General features: G+C 49.1%; 2 protein-coding genes across 18 annotated transcripts in view; one reads left to right on the top strand and one right to left on the bottom strand.

Annotated features, from left to right (window-relative positions):
• Window positions 1-57: 57 nt before the first annotated feature.
• PIGW (phosphatidylinositol glycan anchor biosynthesis class W) lies at window positions 58-3,591 on the bottom strand. 3 transcript variants are annotated; one of them, XM_066363195.1, is made up of 2 exons: window positions 3,497-3,591; window positions 58-2,212 (listed from the first exon to the last, which is right to left on the bottom strand). In XM_066363195.1, the coding sequence occupies exons 1-2, from the start codon at window positions 3,512-3,514 to the stop codon at window positions 692-694; spliced, it is 1,539 nt and encodes a 512-aa protein (XP_066219292.1). In that variant the 5' UTR covers window positions 3,515-3,591; the 3' UTR covers window positions 58-691. The 3 variants fall into 3 exon arrangements, with proteins under 3 accessions (XP_066219292.1, XP_066219293.1, XP_066219294.1); XM_066363196.1 differs by lacking the exon at window positions 3,497-3,591 and adding an exon at window positions 2,985-3,478; XM_066363197.1 differs by lacking the exon at window positions 3,497-3,591 and adding an exon at window positions 3,024-3,478.
• The window catches only part of MYO19 (myosin XIX), a 35,082-nt gene continuing 17,765 nt past the window's right edge, over window positions 3,571-20,887 (top strand). Inside the window, exons 1-11 of one of the 15 annotated variants that reach the window (XM_066363182.1) lie at window positions 3,571-3,687; window positions 4,479-4,646; window positions 6,541-6,692; window positions 11,383-11,521; window positions 11,855-12,003; window positions 13,706-13,819; window positions 17,122-17,254; window positions 17,906-17,975; window positions 18,525-18,627; window positions 19,232-19,328; window positions 19,463-19,539. In XM_066363182.1, coding sequence (XP_066219279.1) covers window positions 6,681-6,692; window positions 11,383-11,521; window positions 11,855-12,003; window positions 13,706-13,819; window positions 17,122-17,254; window positions 17,906-17,975; window positions 18,525-18,627; window positions 19,232-19,328; window positions 19,463-19,539 — 894 coding nt within the window. In that variant the 5' untranslated portion in view covers window positions 3,571-3,687; window positions 4,479-4,646; window positions 6,541-6,680. Of the gene's footprint in view, window positions 3,813-4,366; window positions 4,647-6,540; window positions 6,693-11,382; window positions 11,522-11,854; window positions 12,004-13,704; window positions 13,820-16,844; window positions 16,934-17,062; window positions 17,255-17,905; window positions 17,976-18,524; window positions 18,628-19,231; window positions 19,329-19,462; window positions 19,540-20,887 lie in introns of those variants that run through there. The other 14 variants (XM_066363181.1, XM_066363187.1, XM_066363178.1 and 11 more) reach the window with 14 other exon arrangements.

The following is a 20,887-nucleotide window of genomic DNA, read 5'->3' as shown; positions in this document are numbered from 1 at the left end:
ATTCTTGACTCTGTCATTTTTTTTTTTCTTTTACTTAGAAAATTAAATTTAACAGGGTGACATGCCAGGTCATTTATTGATACTACATTTCATGACAACACAATTTATAACAGTTGTTTAATGTATTTCTCCCACTTAGCATTTCTAGTACAGAGTAGGCTAAAAAAAATGAGTTAGTCCCAATACATACAAATACAGAATGGTAGGTGATATAAGAAAGTAAAAACTTGCCTGACCTGGGGTGGCGCAGTGGATAAAGAAAGCATCGACCTGGAATGCTGAGGTCGCTGGTTTGAGGCCCTGCACTTGCCCAAGGCACACACCGGAAACAACTTCGAGTTGGTTCCCACTCCTCTCCCCTGCCTTTCTCTCAACTCTCTCTAAAAAAAAAAAAAAAAAAAGTAGAAACCCTCCTCCCCACTTCCAATCTTCCAGTGTCACAACTATAAACACAACAGTCTCTTTAAATTACTGAAATTTGATATTCTAACAAGTCACAAGGCTGTTTCTTCTGTACTGGTTTGTTTTATACAGTGCAGATACATTAAAATATTAAGCCTCACTCCATTATAATGGATTGTCTTAATTTTATAATAAAATATAATTAACACTGGATTGCCAAGTCTATTTTCTTCACTATATATTTATTCTTTCTCAATAGCTCATACAACACACATCTAACCCCTAGTGATCACCAAAATTTTATAGTCTTATCTTGCAAGTGTAGCATATATATAATTAAGCAGTTGGTAAGCATATAGAGATTAAGCACCAAAAAGGCCCACAAGGTACTGCTGTGCAATGTATCTACCAACAGGTTGAGTAGTCCAGTTGTTATATTTGACAGCAAGAAAAAAATCAACTGGTTTCTGTTTATAGCTGTGATTAAACAAAGACTGGGTTTCTTTCTTTCAGCTTCAGACATTAAAGCTTCAGAATGCTTTTTATTTGTAGCGGGAGACTGGACAAGTTTCCAAGAACATGGTACTACAGCCCCTTGAATTAGAAATTTTGCAAAACTCAGAATTATGTCACCCAGTAACAAACTACTAAGAAGGATCAGGCTAGAAGCAACTATCCAAATACAAAAGGCTAAATTGGCCATTCTTCGAGATGCTACTTCTATCTTTACCTGAACTATGTAAAGAGATACAAAGAGGCTAATAGCTGTCAGTAGAATACAGTATGTTACTTTTATCCAGTCTTTGATGTGTGATCTTTTTTTAAGCACATATGACCCTGTTTGCACACCAGCCATATGTATTGCCACATAACCCAAGGTAGATATTATTCCTTCTCGGTTGGCATTAAATAAACCAACCCTTGTGCCACTGCCATCGGTGCCATGTAAAATTAACCTTTTTAATGGGGTAAAGTCAAGGGCTAGCTGGTATAATACAGTAATGCTGATGGCCACAATCCAGGATTTATTGGGGGGAAAAAATATCAGAAGCAGTGATGTTATCAATTTCACAACTATTAAAGTAAAGAAAAAGTTCCAATGAAGTCCATACTCAGTTAAATGTTCCTGATAACCTATGGATTTTACAATGATTAATCGTCCTATTCCTAGGAAGACTAATGGCCAAACAGAGTACAATGACTTTGTAAAAAAATAAAATCTGGACCCTCCCATACATTTTTTCCTAATCTCTGGACAAACTATTGCAGTCCCAAAAACAAAGCCTCCTACTCCAAAATCCATTGCTCCTGTCCCATAGAGCTCAGTTTTGGCAAATCTTCTGGGGAAAAGTGGGAAGTCCACAGCCAAAATGGCAACAGCAGTAAATGCACTGTTAATTACACGAAAACAGGAGATGGCTGGAATGTATTCTGATTCTAGACTAATTTTTAAGAATTTTTCAAGGATTTTCTGGACAGGCATTCTGGCATAGCAAGTTCTCCGGCAATATATTTGATAAAATAGCCCTGCCCCAAAGATTATTACAGCAAGTTGCTCAAGGTGGACAAATGAAGACAAAATGGTCAAAGTAGTCACCAGGGGAAATATTAGGAAAATAAAGTCAATGAAGAATCGAGTCCTCCAGGTATGTAAAGAACACAAGTGCTGTGAGAGAATGATCAGAAGCCCTCTGCACAGGATACAAAATACAGGCAAGCATAAGCCCTGAGTAATTTCCAACACGCTCGTTCCACTGTGATTACTGACAAAAGCTTCCTTCATCTGCTTTAGAGACATTTTTTCTTCTTCCTGTGAAAACAAGAGCAAGGGAATGCATTGGTGGAAACCAATATTCTTGTGGAATTGGCATATATATGGTACTGACTTGATTTTTCTTAGGTTTTGGAGTAGAATCTAGGGCTTGTGACTCCTTCTTACAAGGACTGCGGAAAGAAGTCTAACACTAACCCATCAGGATAAGAATGTCACACTAATAGCATGAAATTACTGATCAAAAAGCTTTAGCTATTTTCAGTTATATAAGGCAGAATCACAAAGAAAGTGCTTCTGGGATATAAACCCTGAAACTGGAATCACAGTCGGATATAAATTCGTATTACAGAACATATGTCGTGAAGATAATGTAGTGTAAATTGGATACACATAACTAATGACTAAGTTAAATCAGAGAGGGGAAGAGGGACTGGGGCAGAGAAGGTATTCAAGTACACGTTGGAATTGGGAGCCTTGGATTCTGTTCAGAGCCTCACTGAACCTATTGCCTCTAGTACAAAACTTTGACTAAAGTGGCCTCCTGAGTCCCAGTTTATTCCTTACAATTAAAGGGACCCAAATTCAAACTAGGTATTGATAGGTACCATGGATACTTAACAAGCGGGGAGTAGGAGAGTGTATAGTTCATACAAGTGTTGTTTTAAAAGGATATAAAACGCCTCTCTGGCACGTATCAATGAAAAGTAGCACACACAAAGAACACATTTGTTGGCTAAACAAGAACCATGTTAAATAAATGCATGGATGGTCTGTCTGGGCCCAGCAACAATACTTCACGGTAACAAACCGAGCCGCAGGCCTTTAAAAATGAGTCGTTTTCCACCACCTCATGAGGCTTTTACACCTTCCGCGCTCCGGCCGGTCTCGGAGCCTCCCAACAGAGGGCCGTCTACATTGGCCCAGCTGCCCGGGCTCCCACCGAACCCGCTGGACTACATGGGAGGAAGCAGCTTCCGCCTCCTGAGCCGCGCTTCCGGCCAACGCGGGGCCGCTTGCGCTTCCGGCCGGCGGGTTCCGCACGCTCCCGGCCCATGGTGGCGCGGTTTCTTACGACAGCCCAGGTCCTCCCGCGTTTGGGCTGTGGGCCGACCTGAGGAGTCCGAACGGAAAAGGCGCGTCAAGCGCGGCACCACTGCTCAGACCGTACAGCGAGGCCTGTTAGTGACTGGGTCAGAGGGCCCCACGCGACATTCGGCCTTGGCGCTCCCTACTGGAGGACTCACAGCCCAGGGAGGGCGAGAGGCCCGGGAATCCCTGTCTCCCGCCAGAACACTGGAAGCCTCCCTTCCACTCTCTTACCCGACTGTCAGGATACATTGCCCCAGGCGGATCCCCCAACTCCAGGTCCCCGCATCCCGAGCGGAACACGTGCGCCCGGCGCCGCGTGTGCGCGCCCCGCCCCGGGGGAGGAGCTGGCCGGCCGGCCCTCACCACTTAGCCAGAGCGGCTACGGCGGGATGCGAGCCAGCCGTGTCGGCTTTCTCTCCCAGGTTCGTTCCCGCCCCTTCTCTTCCCTCCGCTCCCGGGGCTCTTCCCGCCGCCCCACCCGGCCCGTCCACCTTTCCAGCCGGGCCCCGCGGGAGCCGCGAGCTGGGCGGCTCAGGCCGTGGGATCGGTGAGTGCCACCCCCAGCCCTGGTCTGAAGCCCTTCAGTGACCCCGAAGCGCTGAGGAAGAAGGGCACATCTCCCTTTTCCTAATGCTTTTTCCCTACCCTTTCCCTTTTCTTTTTGACCCTCTCCTATCCTAGGAGGGGGTAACCTGGCTCCTGGTCCTTGCCAGGACCTTTCATGAACAGGGACTTTTCATGGTCACCCTCCAGCTCTCCACCTTGCCGGCCGCCGGCGAGGTGGAGGAGTTCCCGGTTGGCAGGCTGGGACCCCGCCTCTGCTCCTCTCCAGGCCCCACCTATGGACCGGGGAAGGGGCGCGGGCGACTGGCCCCGGGACGCGTCAGGGCAGCCGCGCCCTTGGCGGGGGTCACGTCCACCTTCCCGGGAAGGACATACTCGCCCCGTGTCAGGTGTTTCAGGAGCGGCATCCCAGCCCTGGGCCCGGCGGGCACCTCCCCAGGAGTCCCTGGTTCCCGCCTGGAACCTCAGGGCGGGGCAGGCTAGGCTACTAGGACCCTTAACCCCGCTCTTCTCATCTGCCTTGCACTGTCCTTCCAGATGAGAAGGAACCTCAGGCTGGGAGATAGGAGGAGCCGGTGATCAAGTTGTCCCTTGCCTTGCCTTGACTTGGTGTTTCATCTGTTCATTACTGGCTCCTGCCTGCCCACAGTGGTCCCACCCTTTCCAGAACTTCTTGGCTGGTAACCGCAAAGCCGACTAGAAGCAAGAGTGGGAGGACTGGAGAAAACCCGCTCTAACCTGACTTGACTCTGGCTGGGCGCCGCCGCCGCCACCGCCGCCGCCTGCAATAACCAACATTGGCAAAGAGCTCTCTCTGGTACTGCTAGTCCATTTGATCCTAAACTCTGCACTCTGAGGTCTGGATATTAGTATTCCTTTTTTGCAAACTACAGAGGTTTGGGGTAGGTGTGCAAATCTTCTGGTCATGTGACTTGGAGGGTGAAGACGTTGGGGGACAGAGAAGCCTCCTGCTCTATCCTCTCCACTAGACAGATATCTCCTATTTTAGTATAGTCAATAGTTGGTGGGGTGGGAGGTTGACATCCACTAAATTAGGGATAGTCAACTTTTTTACATCTACCACCCACTTTTGTATCTCTGTTGGTAGTAAAATTTTCTAACCACCCACTGATTCCATAGTAATGGTGATTTATAAAGTAGAGAAGTAACTTTATAAAATTTATAAAGCAGAGTTACAGCAAGTTAAAGCATATAATAATTATTTACCAAGTACTTTATGTCGGATTTTCACTAAGTTTGGCAGAATAAATCTTTATAAAACAACTTACTATAGTTAAATCTATCTTTTTATTTATTCTTTGGTTGTGCCGCTACCACCCACCATGAAAGCTGGAATGCCCACTAGTGGGCGGTAGGGACCAGGTTGACTACCACTGCACTAGATGCTCTAGGAAGAGAAATGTGGGAGAGGAATCACAGCTCAGTCATTCACTGGTAAGTCACATCACCTTCCTGGCCCACTCTGAGTCCTCATCTTGCAAATGAGGATAGTAAAATCTACCTCACAAGGAGTGGCTGTGAAGGTTGCATGTGAGGAAATAAAACTTACAGAGCTCTAGCGATCTGCTTCCCAGGGGGCATGGGCCTCTTGTTCTCTGCTTCTGGTTCTCTATAAAAGAGCTTCCAGTTGAAAGAGTTTTGTTCTCCTTGAGTTTCTGGAGCCCTCTGAATAGCTGTTCCTTGGATAGGATATAGTCAGTGTCCAGGGTAAATGTGTCCAGTTTTCAGGGAAGTTCCTATTCCTGAGTTCTTTCAAAGGCTAGATGTATTCAGAGCCTTAGGAAAGTCTCCACCAACGCTAATCCATTGCAGACACCCCTCATCCTCACCCTACCTTGCTGGGGCAGCGTGCCGCCTGGGAAATTCTGAGTCTGAGGGTCACTTAGTTTTTCAGAGATTGGCCTTGGCCCAGCCTCACAACACCCCCTCTCTCAGATGGATTCCCCTTCTCTGCAATTCTCATCTTAATGTTGGCACTGGAGTATTCCACCTCACTAGTGCCGTTTAATACTGTCAAGTGTACTAACAATATTCCCCCCAAGTGAATATTCAAAGTTATAGTTGGTGGGGTGCTTTAAATGTGTGACCTCATTGACCTTCACAGCCACTCCTTGTGAGGTAGATTTTACTATCCCCATTTGCAAGATGAGGACTCAAAGTGGGTCAGGAAGGTGATGTGACTTACCAGTGAATGACAGCTGTTATTCCTCTCCCACATTTCTCTTCCTGGAACATCTAGTGCAGCGGTTCTCAACCTGTGGGTCGCGACCCCCGCCGGGGTCATGACCCACAGGTTGAGAACCGCTGATCTAGTGGATGTCAGCCTCCCATCCCACCAACTACTGGCTATACTAAAATAGGAGATCTCTGTCTAGTGGAGAGGATAGAGTTGGAGGCTCCTCTGTCCCCCAACGCCTTCACACTCCACATCACACTGACCAGAAGATTTATAGCCTCACCCCAAACTCCTATAGTAAAACTAGCCCTGGAGGAGGCCAAGGAGCCTCCAGAAGCTCTTGTAAAAGTTGCCTTGTTCCCTAATGGGCAGGGAACAGAAAAGACTTTCCCTCTTGGCCCAGGCTTGCTCTAGTTCTCATTTTGGTTCCTCTGCTTAATGTGAGGAACAGGAGTGAGTCACCCTGGAGAAGCCTCACCTATGTGTGGCCCTTGTCTTCTCTCTCGTGTCATAGGCTCTGGAGTGACTCATCTCTGATTCCTCCAGAACTGATCCCTTTGCTGGACCCATGCCCCAGCCTGTGTCCTCATGACTAGGTGGATAGCACTCCTTGTGCCTGCGACCCAGAACCCTGGCTGACCACAGTGAAGCAGGATGCTCCAGCAGGTAAAGCTTCACCCTTAGATGACCCAGGCATGAAAGCGCCCGGTGCATCTTCCCATCTTTTGCTTATCTGAATGAGGTTCCACTGCCCCAACCTAGAAGGAAGGAAAAGATCCCTTAAAGGTCTTTCTTCTTTTCTCTTTAGATTTTTATTCCAAGGGCCTCTCACTGGTTGTTAAGAAGTTCTACCTGATACCTAATTTGGATCTCTCCTATTGTAGTTTAAGCTCTTTTCCCTGGGGTGGGTAAGAGAATCCTGAGGGTACTTTTTTTTTTTTTTTGTATTTTTCTGAAGTTGGAAACCGGGAGGCAGTCAGACAGACAGACTCCCGCATGCGCCCAACCGGGATCCACCCAGCACACCCACCAGGGGGCGATGCTCTGCCCATCTGGGGTGTCGCTCTGTTGCAACCAGAGCCATTTTAGCGCCTGAGGCAGAGGCCACAGAGCCATCCTCAGTGCCCGGGCCAACTTTGCTCCAATGGAGCCTTGGCTGCAGAAGGGGAAGAGAGAGACAGAGAGGAAGGAGAAGGGGAGGGGTGGAGAAGCAGATGGGTGCTTCTCCTGTGTGCCCTGGCCGGGAATCGAACCTGGGACTCCTGCACGCCAGGCCGACGCTCTACCACTGAGCCAACCGGCCAGGGCCCTGAGGGTACTTTGGTGATCTTACAACCCTGAACCGGTGAGGAAGTCCTAAGAGATGTCACTGTGTTTTGAGACACAGTGGAAGCCTGGGGCTTCTAAAAGGAGGTGTAACTGAGAGATGTCCCTGAAGATGTCTCCTTGAAGTAGAGCCTTGAAGAATAAGTAGGAATTAGCCAAGTGGAGAAGGAAAATAAGCAGTCCAGACAAAGAGGTCAGTCTGTGCAAAAATGTGGGAGAAGATAACCTAGGTGGAAATATAGAAGGACTCTGATGGATGGATCACAGGGTTCGGGGGGGTTGCTATTGGGAAACCTGTCCTTACTCCAGGTCTCTGCCACTCGGAAAAGGCTGCTGTGGTCCTGGGCCTGCAGGACTCCGAATCATCCTATTCTGTTAAGCCTTATCTCATAGCTGTAATTGTCCTTCCCAGGCAGCTCTTGCTCCACAGAGGATGCCAGTAGATAATTACTGAATTTTTATTTACTAAGTGTTGCTAGGCCCTAGACAGAGGAAGATGTTTAAGATGATACCTGCCCTCGAGGAGCTCATAGTGTAATGGAGTCCTAGGCAGGGAAGTGCCTGAGACTCAGCAGGATGACTGAGTGTGAGGGTAGACACTGCCTCTTGACCTTCCTCCAGCCTTTTGGCTCATAAAATAGGCTTGAATGCTGGAGAGAAGCAGGCAGGACAGTTGTCTGCTCTGAACTTTTAATGGTTTGTAACATTCATCATAACCATAGTAGCAGCTACTCTGCATTGAGCCCTTGCTGTGTAGTAAGCACTACACTAAGCATTTTATGCATATACTGCAATTTTGTTTAGTCCTTAAGAAAGCTAGAGTATCATATATAGTGCTATTATGTTTTCATTTGGGATATAGGTCTAGAGATGTAAAGTGACTTATTCAAGGTCACATTCATTATAAGAAATGTGGAAAATACAGGTAAGCAAAGAGAATGTTAAAATTACCCATAGCCCTGGCCAGATAGTCTTGGTTGGAGCGTTGTCCTGAAGCATGCAGGTTGCCAGTTTGATCCCTGGTCAGGGCACATACAGGAACAAATCGATGTTCCTGTCTCTCTCCCCCCCCTCCTTTCTTCTCTCTAAAAAATCAATAAAATAAACATTAAAAAAAATTACCCGTCTGACCAGGCAGTGGCGCGGTGGATAGAATGTCAGACTGGGATGCAGAGGACCCAGGTTCAAGATCCCGAGGTCGCCAGCTTGAGCGCGGGCTCATCTGGTTTGAGCAAAGCTTACCAGCTTGGATCCAAGGTTACTGGCTTGAGCAAGGGGTTACTCAGTCTGCTGAAGGCCCACGGTCAAGGCACATATGAGAAAGCAATCAGTGAACAACTAAGGTGTCGCAGTGAAAAACTGATGATTGATGCTTCTCATCTCTCTCTACTCCTGTCTGTCTGTCCCTGTCTATCCTCTCTCTGACTCTCTCTGTGTCTCTGTAAAAAAAAAGTTCACATTTAAAAAAAAAATTACCCATAATTTATACTACCCAGAGATAACCAACATTTTAGAGAATATCCTAGATTTTTTTTCACCTAAATACATATTTTTAAAACATTTAAAAGTATCATACTTTTTTTTTTTAAGAGAGAGAGAGAGATGGACAGGCAGACAGGAAGGGAAAGAGATGAGAAGCTTCAACTCATAGTTGCGGCATAAAGATATCATACTTTTTTGTAACTTTTATTCAATTGTAAGGATATACTATAACTTAAGTTGTCTGCTACTGGGAAATTTGTTTTCTTTCTATTTTAAATGACTCGTATACACTGAACATTGTTACGGCCTTTTATATAGGATCATTTTCTAGAAACAGTTGCAGGCTCAAGGGACATATGTAGATTTAAGGCCCTTGATATATTAGTGCCTAATTAGAAGAGTTGATTAAAAGGAAAATAGCTAGGCCTGACCTGTGATGGTGCAGTGGATAAAAGCGTGGACCTGGAGCGCTGAGGTCACTGGTTCGAAACCCGGGGCTTGCCTGGTCAAGGCATATATGGGAGTCGATGCTTCTTGCTCCTCATCTCCCCCGTCTCTCTCTTCTCTCTCTAAAATCAGTAAATAAAATCTTTTTTTTTTTTAAATTACATAAGATTATACAACAAGTAAATGGTGAAATCAGGATTCAAACCTAGAGATCAGAGCTGTTCATAAATTATGGCTGGGCTTATGAGTGATTTTTACCTGCTTAGGCAGAGGGATTTACATGGATCCAGTCATGCTCTGATCTCAGCACTTATTCTGGAGCCCAAGACTCTGCCTTGTGCATCGTGCTAGGCCCAAGTTCAGAGCAGAGGCAACATCTTTGGCAAGAAACTTGTTACTGGATCTCTCCAATGATACCATCTGGACTTAAAGCTTAAAAGGTTAGGGTTCACCTGACCAGGTGGTGGCGCAGTGGATAGAGTGTTGGACTGGGATGCGGAAGGACCCAGGTTCGAGACCCCAAGGTCGCCAGCTTGAGCACAGGCTCATCTGGCTTGAGCAAAGAGCTCACCAGCTTGGACCCAAGGTCGCTGGCTCCAGCAGGGGGTTACTCGGTCTGCTGAAGGCCCGCGGTCAAGGCACATGTGAGAAAGCAATCAATGAACAACTAAGAAGTCACAATGCGCAACGAGAAACTGATGATTGATGCTTCTCATCTCTCTCCGTTCCTGTCTGTCTGTCCCTGTCTATCTCTGCCTCTGTAAAAAAAAAAAAAAGGTTAGGGTTCATTAGTCTCACTGGAAACCCACACATGTGATAGCACAGACCTCTTTCTCCAAAAGCCAGTTTCATCCAGGTTTCTATCTTCTCCCAGTCCCCAACCCGTCTTTCCTACAGCCTCCAAAGAGGAGAAATGGAGAGAAGAAACATGTGGAAAGTACTGGCATCACACACGGGCAAGGGAGAAGGAGAAAGGGCCTGTTCCCCTTGGTGCCCTTTTTTTTCTAAAGTGAGAGTAGGGAGATATAGAAACAGACTCCTGCATGCGCCCTGACTGGGATCCACCTGGCAACCCCCATCTGAGGCTGATGCTCTGCCCATCTGGGGCCATGCTTGCAATCGAGCTATTTTTAGTGCCTGAGGTGGAGGCTCCATGGAGCCATCCTTAGCACCTGGGGCTGATGCACTCAAACCAATCAGTCAAGCCATGGCTATGGGAGAAGAGAGAGGGGAGGGAGAAAGGGAGAAAAGCAGATGGTTTCTTTTCCTGTGTTCCCTGACTGGGAATCAAACCCAGGACTTCCACATGCAGGGTTGATGCTCTACCACTGAGCCAACCAGCCAGGGCAACCTTAGTGCCCATTCTTGACCTTACCTGACTTCTGAGCCACTTAAGTAGACCAGGCAGAGGAAACTACTTATGTAATTAGCCAGACTAAATTTGAGCCCCAAGAAGTAGGTGATGAAGGCATGGAGCTACCTCACAGCTGATGTTTCATTTCAAGTTGAATAGTTTTTGTGTCTGTGTGTGTTTTTGTTTTTTATTTTAGAGAGGAGTGAGAGAGAGAGAGAGGAGGAGGAAGCATCATCAAGTTGAGTGGGTTTTTTTTTTTTTTTTTTTCAAAAAAGGACCAAAGCATGGTTCTTTTCCTCCCTGATGCTCTTATAGCAGCCCCGATGGCCCCCACCCCTGCCAGGCCTAGTGAGGCTAGTAGCTGGCCAGTCAGTCTGGAAGCTGGAACTCATGGCATAGGAGAGGGAACAGTATTTACTGATGTATTGAGTATATACTGTCTGCCAAGGACTAAGTGCTTTGTGTATATGTGTGTGTGTGTGTGTATATATATATATATATATATATTCTTATTTTTCTTCCTAATAGTCCTGTGAACTGATTTAATTTTCTTTTATTTACTAATAAACTGTGGCTCAGAGAGGTTAAATAACTTACCCAGGCTCACACACCTAATAACTGAAATTTAAACCAAACCAGACTATGATACTGGAAGCCAGTTCTCTTTCCACTGTACAGGCCTTCGCCCCTACAAAGCTGCCAGCTGGTCTGAGTCCCAGCTCTCCTGACCCTGTTATTCCCTCCCAGGTGAATGGCCGCAGTGCAGGCCCTGATGCCCATGGCAGGGAAGCCCTCAGAGAAGACTTGCAGGAGTTCCTAGCCCAGGAGGCCCCACTGCAGCTGCTGGATGACCTCACCAAGGTGAATCCTGTGACACTGGAGACAGGTATGGGCCTCCCTCTCCCCAAGAGGGTGGAGGTTGGAGGTTGGGTGTGGGTATTCAGCACAGCTTCTCCTGGCCAGACCAAGGCAGGCAGGACTCCTGACCTGGAGCCAGATAAGCTGCTTCAGACCTGCCTGGCAGCCGCACCTGGGCTCTCCAGCACAGACTTTGCTCCAGATTTGGCACTCATCTTAATTAGATCTTGTACCTATTCATCAGACAGCTGCTGGGATCTAATGGCTCTTGGCTAATTGCAGAGGGAACCCTGTGGTAGGTGTGTGTGTGTGCTTGTGTCCGCATTTGAGCCAGTGTTTGCTAAAAGCACTTCTGTGTCAGTCCTGAGGTGTTTGCAGACCCGGTACATGGCAGATATATTCTACACCAATGCTGGCTGCACCCTGGTGGCTCTGAACCCCTTCAAGCCCATCCCTCAGCTCTACTCGCCTGAGCTGATGAGAGAGCACCACACTGCTCCTCCGCCCCAGGTAAGATTCAGCCACTTCCCGGGCCTCAGTGCTCCCCTACCTCCCCTGAGGTCTCCTTGCAGCCCCCCTGTATTTATCCGTCTGTTCATCAGCCATGCAGTCTTTCAGAATCTGCTGGTGCCACAGCACCGCCCACCAGGAGCTCGAGGAATCTTGGACACATGATAGTGGCGCAGAGTGGGAGATAAATTTTGGTTTAACAGAGTTGGGATCATAAAATAGAGACAGTGGACAAGTTATTTTTGTTGTTGTTCGTGAATTTATTAATAGGAAAGGTTTAACAGGTGCTTATTTGTGTATTTAACAAGACACTGTATGGGAAAAGGATAAAATTACATGCAGTAAGGATTGCCCTAGAAAATTCAGCCCATTTTCTTCTCTACTGAGAGGAATGAGTTCTTATGGGGCTGGGGGTGGGGCAGTGCAGGCAGTGAATGGACTGGTTGGTGTTAAAGCGCATCATGTGTTCAGGGAGAGGCAAAAGCACACTTGTTGGCAGGAAGGGGCTGTTGGGGGAGAGGCAGTAGATGAGGTAGGAAGAGAGAGAAGCCGAGGCTGGTGGAGAAGGGTCAAAGGCACCACCGCAGGCAGAGTCCACAAAGCATCTTCGCCAGGAGTGGAGGTGGGACTGAACGTGTAGGGATAATTTTTCTGGAAGTTGGGGATGTTGTGTTGAGGAAGGCAAGAGAAGAGGCAGGGAGAACAGCTGGAGACTTTGTAATAGTCCAGGCGAGAAGTGACTGGGGCAAGGGCAGATAGAGAGGCACAGCTCCGATACCATCCAGAACTGTGCCTTCACTGCTCAGGGAGCTGTGGGTAAGTGATCACTGTGGGGTGGGCAGTGCTGGGCTGGCTAGGCTTTGTGCTTTCTGGCCCTCCAGAAACTCATACATGGATTCCAAGTAGAATTCATCTGAAATCTGCCCTGAGAGCCCATATCTCACTGACTGGCCAGCTCCTCAAAGGCAAAGCCGGGTGCATGGTCCCCTCTTTCCCCAGTGCCTACCTTGACACCTAGCACATTGAGGATGGTTAATACTTGGTGATGGGAAGGAGCACAGTGGACTTGGGGTGCAAAGAAGATGGTTGCACTTGCTGCCTGGCCTTGACAAGGTTATTTAACCCAGCTAAACCTCAGATTTCTCTCTGTAACATAGAGTCAGCTATCCATATAATGCAGACTTCTTAGGCAGTAACTTGAAAAAAAGTTCTGAAGGCCCTGGCGGGTAGCTCAGTTGGTCAGAGCATCATCTTGATACACCAAGGTTGTGGGTTCAATCCTGGATCAAGGCACACACAAGAATAACCAATGAGTGCATAAATTAGTAGAACAACAAATCAGTGTTTCTCTCTCCCCCCCTCTCTCTACAGTCAATAAAATAAATTTTAAGAAAGTAAAAAAAAAAAAGAAAGTTCTTTGTAAACTACAAAATACAATAACAAAATAGTGAAGAGCACTAAAGACTCGGAGGATAAAATGGGAGGATAAAGTGGTCAAGGCTAGCACTGCTTCCAGACTGAGAAGATGAGTGGGTAAAGCCATCATGAGGGGCCCACAGTTTCCTGTTACAACCAGGAAATTTTTCTAGAGGAAGCCTCTTGCACTGCCGTTGGCAGGCTCCTCATCTCAGCCATCATTGGACCAGCCATTCCTTGAAGACCAGCATTCTCTCCTATAACCTTTCATCCTTTGATGTTTCAGAAACTGAGGCCTCACATCTTCACTGTGGGTGAACAGGCCTACAGGAATGTCAAGAGCCTGACCGAGCCAGTCAACCAGTCTATTGTTGTCAGTGGAGAGAGTGGTGCTGGAAAGGTAGGCGGGCCTCTTTCCCACCCTGTCAACTGGCTGGGTGGGCTGAGAGGCAGGGGGTCATTCCTCGTGGAGCCATTTGCTACCTCGTCATTCCCAGATAGTCTATCCTAAGCAAGGGGTCGGTGTGTAGTGGTGGGTGGGCAAGCTGGGAAGGAAATCAAGAGATGGGATTCTTCTAGTCCAGGCTCTTCCATCCACTCTGATGTAACTCTAGGTGAGATACTTTCCTCCCCAGGTCTTCATTTTCTGATCATAGGTCTTCCCCAGCTCTGATCCCAGTGGAAGCAAAAGTTAGCTATTAAGGGCCCTGGCCAGTTGGTTCAGCGGCAGAGTGTCAACCTGGCATGTGGAAGTCCTGGGTTTGATTCCTGGTCAGGGCACACAGGAGAAGTGCCCATCTGCTTCTCCACCCTTCCCCCTCTCCTTACTCTCTGTCTCTCTTTTCTCCTGCAGCCAAGGCTCCATTGGAGCAAAGTTGGCTCAAGCGCTGAGGATGGCACCATGGCCTCTGCCTCAGGCACTAGAATGGCTCCAGTTGCAACTGAGCAACAGCCCAGATGGGCAAAGCACTGCCCCTAGTGGGCTTGCCGGGTGGATCCCGGTTGGGCGCATGTGGGAGTCTGTCTGTTGGCCTCCCTGCTTCTCACTTCAGAAAAATACAAGAAAAAAAAATGTTAGTTATAAGGATTCTAGCACAGTGGTTCAGAGCACACCAGAAAGATACATCAGAAAGATATTTAGCTTCTATAAACTTCAGTTCTGCCTTACCAGGCAGTGCCACAGTGGATAGAGCGTCGGACTAGTATGCAGAGGACCCAGGTTTGAAACCCCAATGTCACCAGCTTGAGCGCGGCTCATCTGGTTTGAGCAAGGCTCACCAGCTTTAGCTCAAGGTGCTGGCTCAAGCAAGGAGTCACCTGGTCTGCTGTAGCCCCCTGGTCAAGGCACATATGAGAAAGTAATCAATGAACAACTAAGGTGCCGCAACAAAGAATTGATGCTTCTCATCTCTCTCTCGCCCTGTCTCTCTCTCTCTCTCTCCCTCTCTGTCACAAAAAAAACAAACCCAAAATACACCTCAGTTCTTTCACCTGTGAAATGGCAATGGGGAGGACCAACACCTAACTCATGGGGCTTCTGTGAGAGTGAAATGAACCAGTGCACGGAGACACCAAAGGTAGCTAGGGTTACTTGTGGGAAAGGGTTTATTGGAGTAGCCCACCTGCATCCTCTGTTGCCCATGATGGCAAGGGCAGTGCCTTGGGCCAGAAGCTCCTGGTATGGTCATGTGTCTCCCTGGGTGACAGAACCATAAGAGGTGAGACCAGATGTTGCATAAGGATGGGTGAGAAGTTGCACAGCTGGTCTGAGGAGGCTACTGACCCAGGCCTTGCCACCTTTTTACTAAGTCTCACCTAGCCACCCCACCCTTTCCACAAAACTTACCTTTGTGAGGGTAATTTCTGTGTTCTGCCTGGGGCCATCTGGCATGAGCTGCAGAGTGATCTGCAGGTGGCTGCTACTTGTGCTGGGCTTGGAGGTGCCTAGGAGAAGCCAGCCTGTGAACCAAGGCTGTCTGCTGTTAATGCTGGGCCCGAGGCCACTTAGTGAGAGGTACAGGGCTTGCTGAGGTCAGGTGCTGCTTCTTTGAGAGATTTCAGGAAAATCTGAAGCATGAGCCGAGACAGTCCAATCACATAGAAAAGCCACTGGAAACACTTGGTGGGCCCGAAAGTTGGGTGGGACAGGACCTCTGAGAATCATTTGGGCAGGGTGAACAGTGTGAGCCAGGATGATGTAGCCTCAGATATGGCACCTGCCTGCAGGCTCTTGTTGTGGGAGGGCTCAGCAAAGGAACAGTGGCTTCTGCCAGCGCTTCTGTCTGGGAGAAAGCTGTACCCAGCACTCACCTTGAGGCTGGACAATTCAGTTCCTCCCTTATGTCCCTAGTGTTTTTCAAGCTGCTGCCCCCATGCTGCAGCTCAGAAGAGAGTCTGAGTTAGTCTGTGCACGGGCCCTTTAAGAGGAATACCTGAGGCTCTAGCGGCCCTCATCTTCCTCAGCTCATCCTGGCTGGTTTTTACAGCTAAAAGTAACGGGGCTTTCTCTTCCTGATACTGGAACCCTGGGAATCGAGATATACCTCCTGATTTTTATCTGCCATGCGATTTTAATCCACCACATGTGGGTGTGGGACCAGCCCTTTCCACATCTTCACCCCTCCTACCAGTCTTGATGTGGTGGCTTCTTTAATTCCCTAGTTGTAGGACTTCCATTCAGCCAGATTTCAGGTGGTTCTTAATGATGGCTGTTCTGTAGTTTAGTTGTGATTTTGTATGGTTGGAGGCGAGTACTATGTTTACCTATGCTGCCATCTTGACCCGAAGTCTGAAAATATACCTTGTTTTAGCTGATTAAAAACAGAACAATAAGAATTCTGTAATTAGATTGTCTGGATGTAAATCAGAGCCCTATCATGAGACCTTCGATAAAACCTAAAATTTCCCTGTGGCTCAGCTTCATCATTTTGAAAGTAGGTATAATTGCACCTGCATCTATAGAATTGGTAAGAAAATGCATGGAAAATTTCCTTAGTTCAGAATAATCAATATTAGCTATGTGTTTTCAGACACACAGTAGCCTGCTGAGGTCAGGGTATGCTGTCCCAGCTCTGCCCCAGGCCCTGTTTCTTTTTGTATTTTTCCGAAGTTGGAAACGGGGAGGCAGTCAGACAGACTCCTGCATGCGCCCGACCGGGATCCACCCGGCATGCCCACCAGGGGGCGATGCTCTGCCCATCTGGGGCGTTGCTCTGTTGCGACCAGGGCCATTCTAGCGCCTGAGGCAGAGGCCATGGAGCCATCCCCAGCGCCCGGGCCAGCTTTGCTCCAGTGGAGCCTTGGCTGCGGGAGGGGAAGAGAGAGAGAGAGAGAGAGAGAGAGAGGAAGGAGAGGGGGAGGGGTGGAGAAGCAGATGGGCGCTTCTCCTGTGTGCCCTGGCCAGGAATTGAACCCAGGACTCCTGCACGCCAGGCCGACGCTCTACCACTGAGCCAACTGGCCAGGGCCAGGCCCTGTTTCTTAAATGCATCCTCTGGAGCTAGGAGAAGCAGAGGTAAGCTCACTCTACTGCAGAATGGGTAAGTGACATTGCCCAAGGACACAGCTGAAATGAATATTTAGGCATTTGAAGAGCAGCACTCGTGGTGGAGAAGACTGTACTATTGGGCACCGTTCCCTCCAGCAGGCTCAGAAATGGGAGGGAACTTGGACACAGCTCCCTCAGGGCTGTTTCTGCCACAGACATGGACGTCCCGATGCCTGATGAAGTTCTATGCTGTGGTGGCCACCTCACCTACATCCTGGGAGAGCCACAAGATTGCAGAGAGGATCGAGCAGCGAATCTTGAACTCCAACCCTGTCATGGAAGCCTTCGGTGAGCTTAGTGTCCTCTGCACTGTCAATCCCATTTCCTCTGGGTTTTGCCACCTTCCAGGGAGAGGAGCAGTGAGACCCTCTCTTTGGAGGTTGGAGAATGAGTGTGTCATTCAATGCCCTGGACTCCCAACCTCTTTCCTCCCAGGTACCCTGAGACTCTTTCCAGTCAAGGTGCCATCATTCAGTCATCCCCTGCCTCTAGCCTAGGCAGATCTGACAGAGGCGCTGGAGAGGGCCTTGGGGCTCATCTAGTCTAAATCCTTCCCTTCTGCAGTTTCCTGGTGATTCAGAGGAAAGGGGGCCTTGTCTAGGGATGTATAACTAGTGTCCATGTTGGGACTCTAAGTGCTGTGCCTTATTAGACTCAATAGTGACAGCTTGTTGTTTTTATTCTTTTCCTTCAAAGAAGGTAGTCCCTGGCTGCCCAGGCTTACTCACTGCAGTTCATTGCCAGGAAGCTAATCCTGAATCACACTTGCTGAAGGCCAAGTGCCCTTTCCTTAGTCCTGTCCCCCTGTGACATGGAAACCAAAAAGGGTCCTTTAGATGACTTGAGGATAGAGATATGGCCCCAGCAGGCCTGCAGCCACCCTGGCCCAGGAGGGCTCTGTAAAGACAGGGGAGCGGTATAAACAGGTGTGATCCGCAGGGAACGCGTGCACACTGAGGAATAACAACAGCAGTCGCTTTGGGAAGTTCATCCAGCTCCAACTGAACAGGTAAATCGCCTGGCTGATGAGAAAGGGGGGAGGCAGGGAGTTTGCAAGTGGTTGGAGCAGTCTCCAGCCTGGGCCACCGTTGTGCTCAGAACCCTGCTCCTCCTGGCATGCATGTATATAGGATTTATTAGGATCAGTGAACCCCGAGGATGATCTTTGTATCTATAGAACTATAGCTACTCCAGCCTTAGGGACCCTAGGGCAGTGTGCAGTCACAGCCTATGTGTTCCTTATGGCTTCTGCCCTTGCTCAGGGACTTCTAGTTAAACAGCCACCTCTGTGGGCCACACCCCTGAGCTTGAAGCTGGAACTTCGGCTCCCACCTTGGGACTGGGTATAGTGACTTACAGAGGCCTTGGCCCTGCCACCTGAGCTGGTCACAGGGAAATGTCTCAGACCACTCAAGGACCTGCTGAGCAGTCCCTAGGTCTCATGACCCACGATGGCTAAGTGGAAACGCTTGGGGTTAGGGGTGGGGATTGCAAGGTGGCGCTCTGGCACACAGTAAAGGAATGGGCAACTAATGGACTCCGGCCTGCTTGTGCCCAGGGCCCAACAGATAACTGGAGCTGCAGTCCAGACCTACCTCCTAGAGAAAACTCGAGTGGCCTGCCAGGCCTCCAGTGAGAGGAACTTCCACATCTTCTACCAGGTCTGTGCCAGGTGGCGCCCACAGCTGCCGATGCAGGGCGGAGATGGGCCTGGTACTTGAAGCCCTCCCACCCACCCTCCCCGCCTCATGCCTGCCTCTTCGCCTGGCTGTCAGTGATGCCACCACTTATTCCAGCAAACTTTACGCAGCACTGCTTCCCACCAGACCTTGACTCCCGGCAGGTTTTGGCATGGTCCTCTTATCAAACCAGAAGTACTAAGGCCTCTCCTTAGAATCACAACTGTCTCCTCCAAACAGAACGAGGTCCTCCCCAGAGCTGTGCCTCTCATCAGACTGGTGGTCCCCCAAAGCATGGATAATATGTCTCCCTGCTCTCAGCTTGGGACTGGGGGCTCCTCTCACAGGAGTTGTGCTTTCCCCTTCAGACCACAGGGCCTCCTCAGCAGGGTGTTTTACATTGGCTCAGAGACATCCAGAACTGTGTGCTGCTGCTTTTGCCCTGTGCCTGCCCTGGGTGCTCCACAGGGACTTCTCAGACTTATGGTGTCACAGCCATTTCCCACTCCTTTTATCTCAACCCCAGGCCTCTGCAGACCTGGGCTCCCCTGCACCCCCAGCTCAGCCACTTGTCCCCCTCCCACAGATCTGCAAAGGAGCCAGTGCGGACGAGAGGCTCCAGTGGCACCTCCCCGAGGGAGCCGCCTTCTCCTGGCTGCCCAACCCCGAGAAGACCTTGGAAGGTAGGGAGCTTCTTACTCAGCGCCCTGGGCTGGCCCAATAGTGCCCACCCACCCTTTGCCTGCCTCCCTCGCCCCTCTCTGCCCCTGCTGACCTCTGGTTGTAACACTGGGATATGACTTGGATTTCTTTCCAGAGGATAGTTTCGAGGTGACCAGAGAGGCCATGCTTCATTTGGGCATCGACACCCCAACCCAGAACAACATCTTTAAGGTTAGAAGAAAAGCTATGGCATTTGACAGAGGTAACAGGCAGCCCCCTCTGAACTCGTGAGGCTCTTCCTGAGGCTGAGACTTTGGGGCCCCTGTGCAGTCTCCAGGAAGTTGACCACTCCTCTGTGCCACTGAGCCTGCACACAGTGTCAGGGTGGAAAGGGCATGGAGCACATAGTTCTTAGTATAAAACACAGCGCAGTGATCAGCACCTCTTCGGGTGAGGTGCTTGGGTCAGCTGCCCCTGCAGTAATCAGAACAGGGAAATCATGCTGCCCCATGCTGGTCTAGTGTGTAGGGATTTTAAAATCATGTTCACTCCTCTTAGCTCTCTTGGTTTTTCAGCAATCCTATGTGTGTGTGGAGATTATTCCTATTTTGTGCTTGAGAAAACTAGAGATGACCCTGGCCAGTGGATAGAGCGTCAGCCCGGCATATGGACATCTTGAGTTCAGTTCCCGGTTAGGGCACCCAGTAGAAGTGACCATCTACTTCTCCCTCCTTCCCTCTCCCCCCTTCTCTCCTTCTTCCCCTTCCACAGCCAGTGGCTCAATTGGTTCGAGCATCAGCTCCAGACACTGAGGATAGCTCAGTTGATCTGAGCATCAGCCTCAGGCACTGAGGATAGCTCTGTTGATCGAGCATCAGCCCCAGACAGGAGTTGCCAAGTGGATCCCAGTCAGGGTGCATGTGGAGTCTGCCACACTATCTCCTCTCCTCTCACCTTAAAATAAAGAAAAGAGCCTGACATGTGGTGGCGCAGTGGATGAAGTGTCAACCTGGAAACGCTGAGGTTGCCGGTTCAAAACCCTGGGCTTGCCTGGTCAAGGCACATTTGGGAGTTGATGCTTCTTGCTCCTCCCCCTTCTCTCTCTCTCTCCCCTCTCTATAATGAATAAATAAAATCTTTAAAAAATAAAAAAATAAAAATAAATAAAGAAAACTAGAGGTAAAGTGATCTACCCAAGGTCAGACTCCACTGATACAGACAGAGCTTGTACCAGGAGTAGCAATTCCAACTCCTTGCTTTCTCTCCCATCTCAGGAGACCGTGCTGACCCAGGTGAGCTGGGCTCCTCATCCCTGCGAAGGGCCTCTCTTCTCCCATTTGTCTTTGCTGACAGGGCTGCCACCTTACCTCCTCACCCACCAGAGCAGCAGGAGGGGGTAGACAGGATAGGCTGGCAGCAGGGACAGGCAAGCCACTGTAGGGAGATGGAAAGTGACCATGTCCAGATGGGGGCTTCTCAGGTAGGGAGGGGATCGCACCCAGTATGGGCAACTACCAGGCAAGTGCGTGGCCAGAGGGACAGCAGGAGTGGACAGCACTAGGAGTCTGGACAGGAGTGC

The sequence above is a fragment of the Saccopteryx leptura genome, chromosome 2 (assembly GCF_036850995.1).
Source record: "Saccopteryx leptura isolate mSacLep1 chromosome 2, mSacLep1_pri_phased_curated, whole genome shotgun sequence".
Classification (NCBI taxonomy): domain Eukaryota; kingdom Metazoa; phylum Chordata; class Mammalia; order Chiroptera; family Emballonuridae; genus Saccopteryx; species Saccopteryx leptura.
Note: the sequence above shows the minus strand (reverse complement) of the source record. Positions and strands in the feature narration are given on the sequence as shown.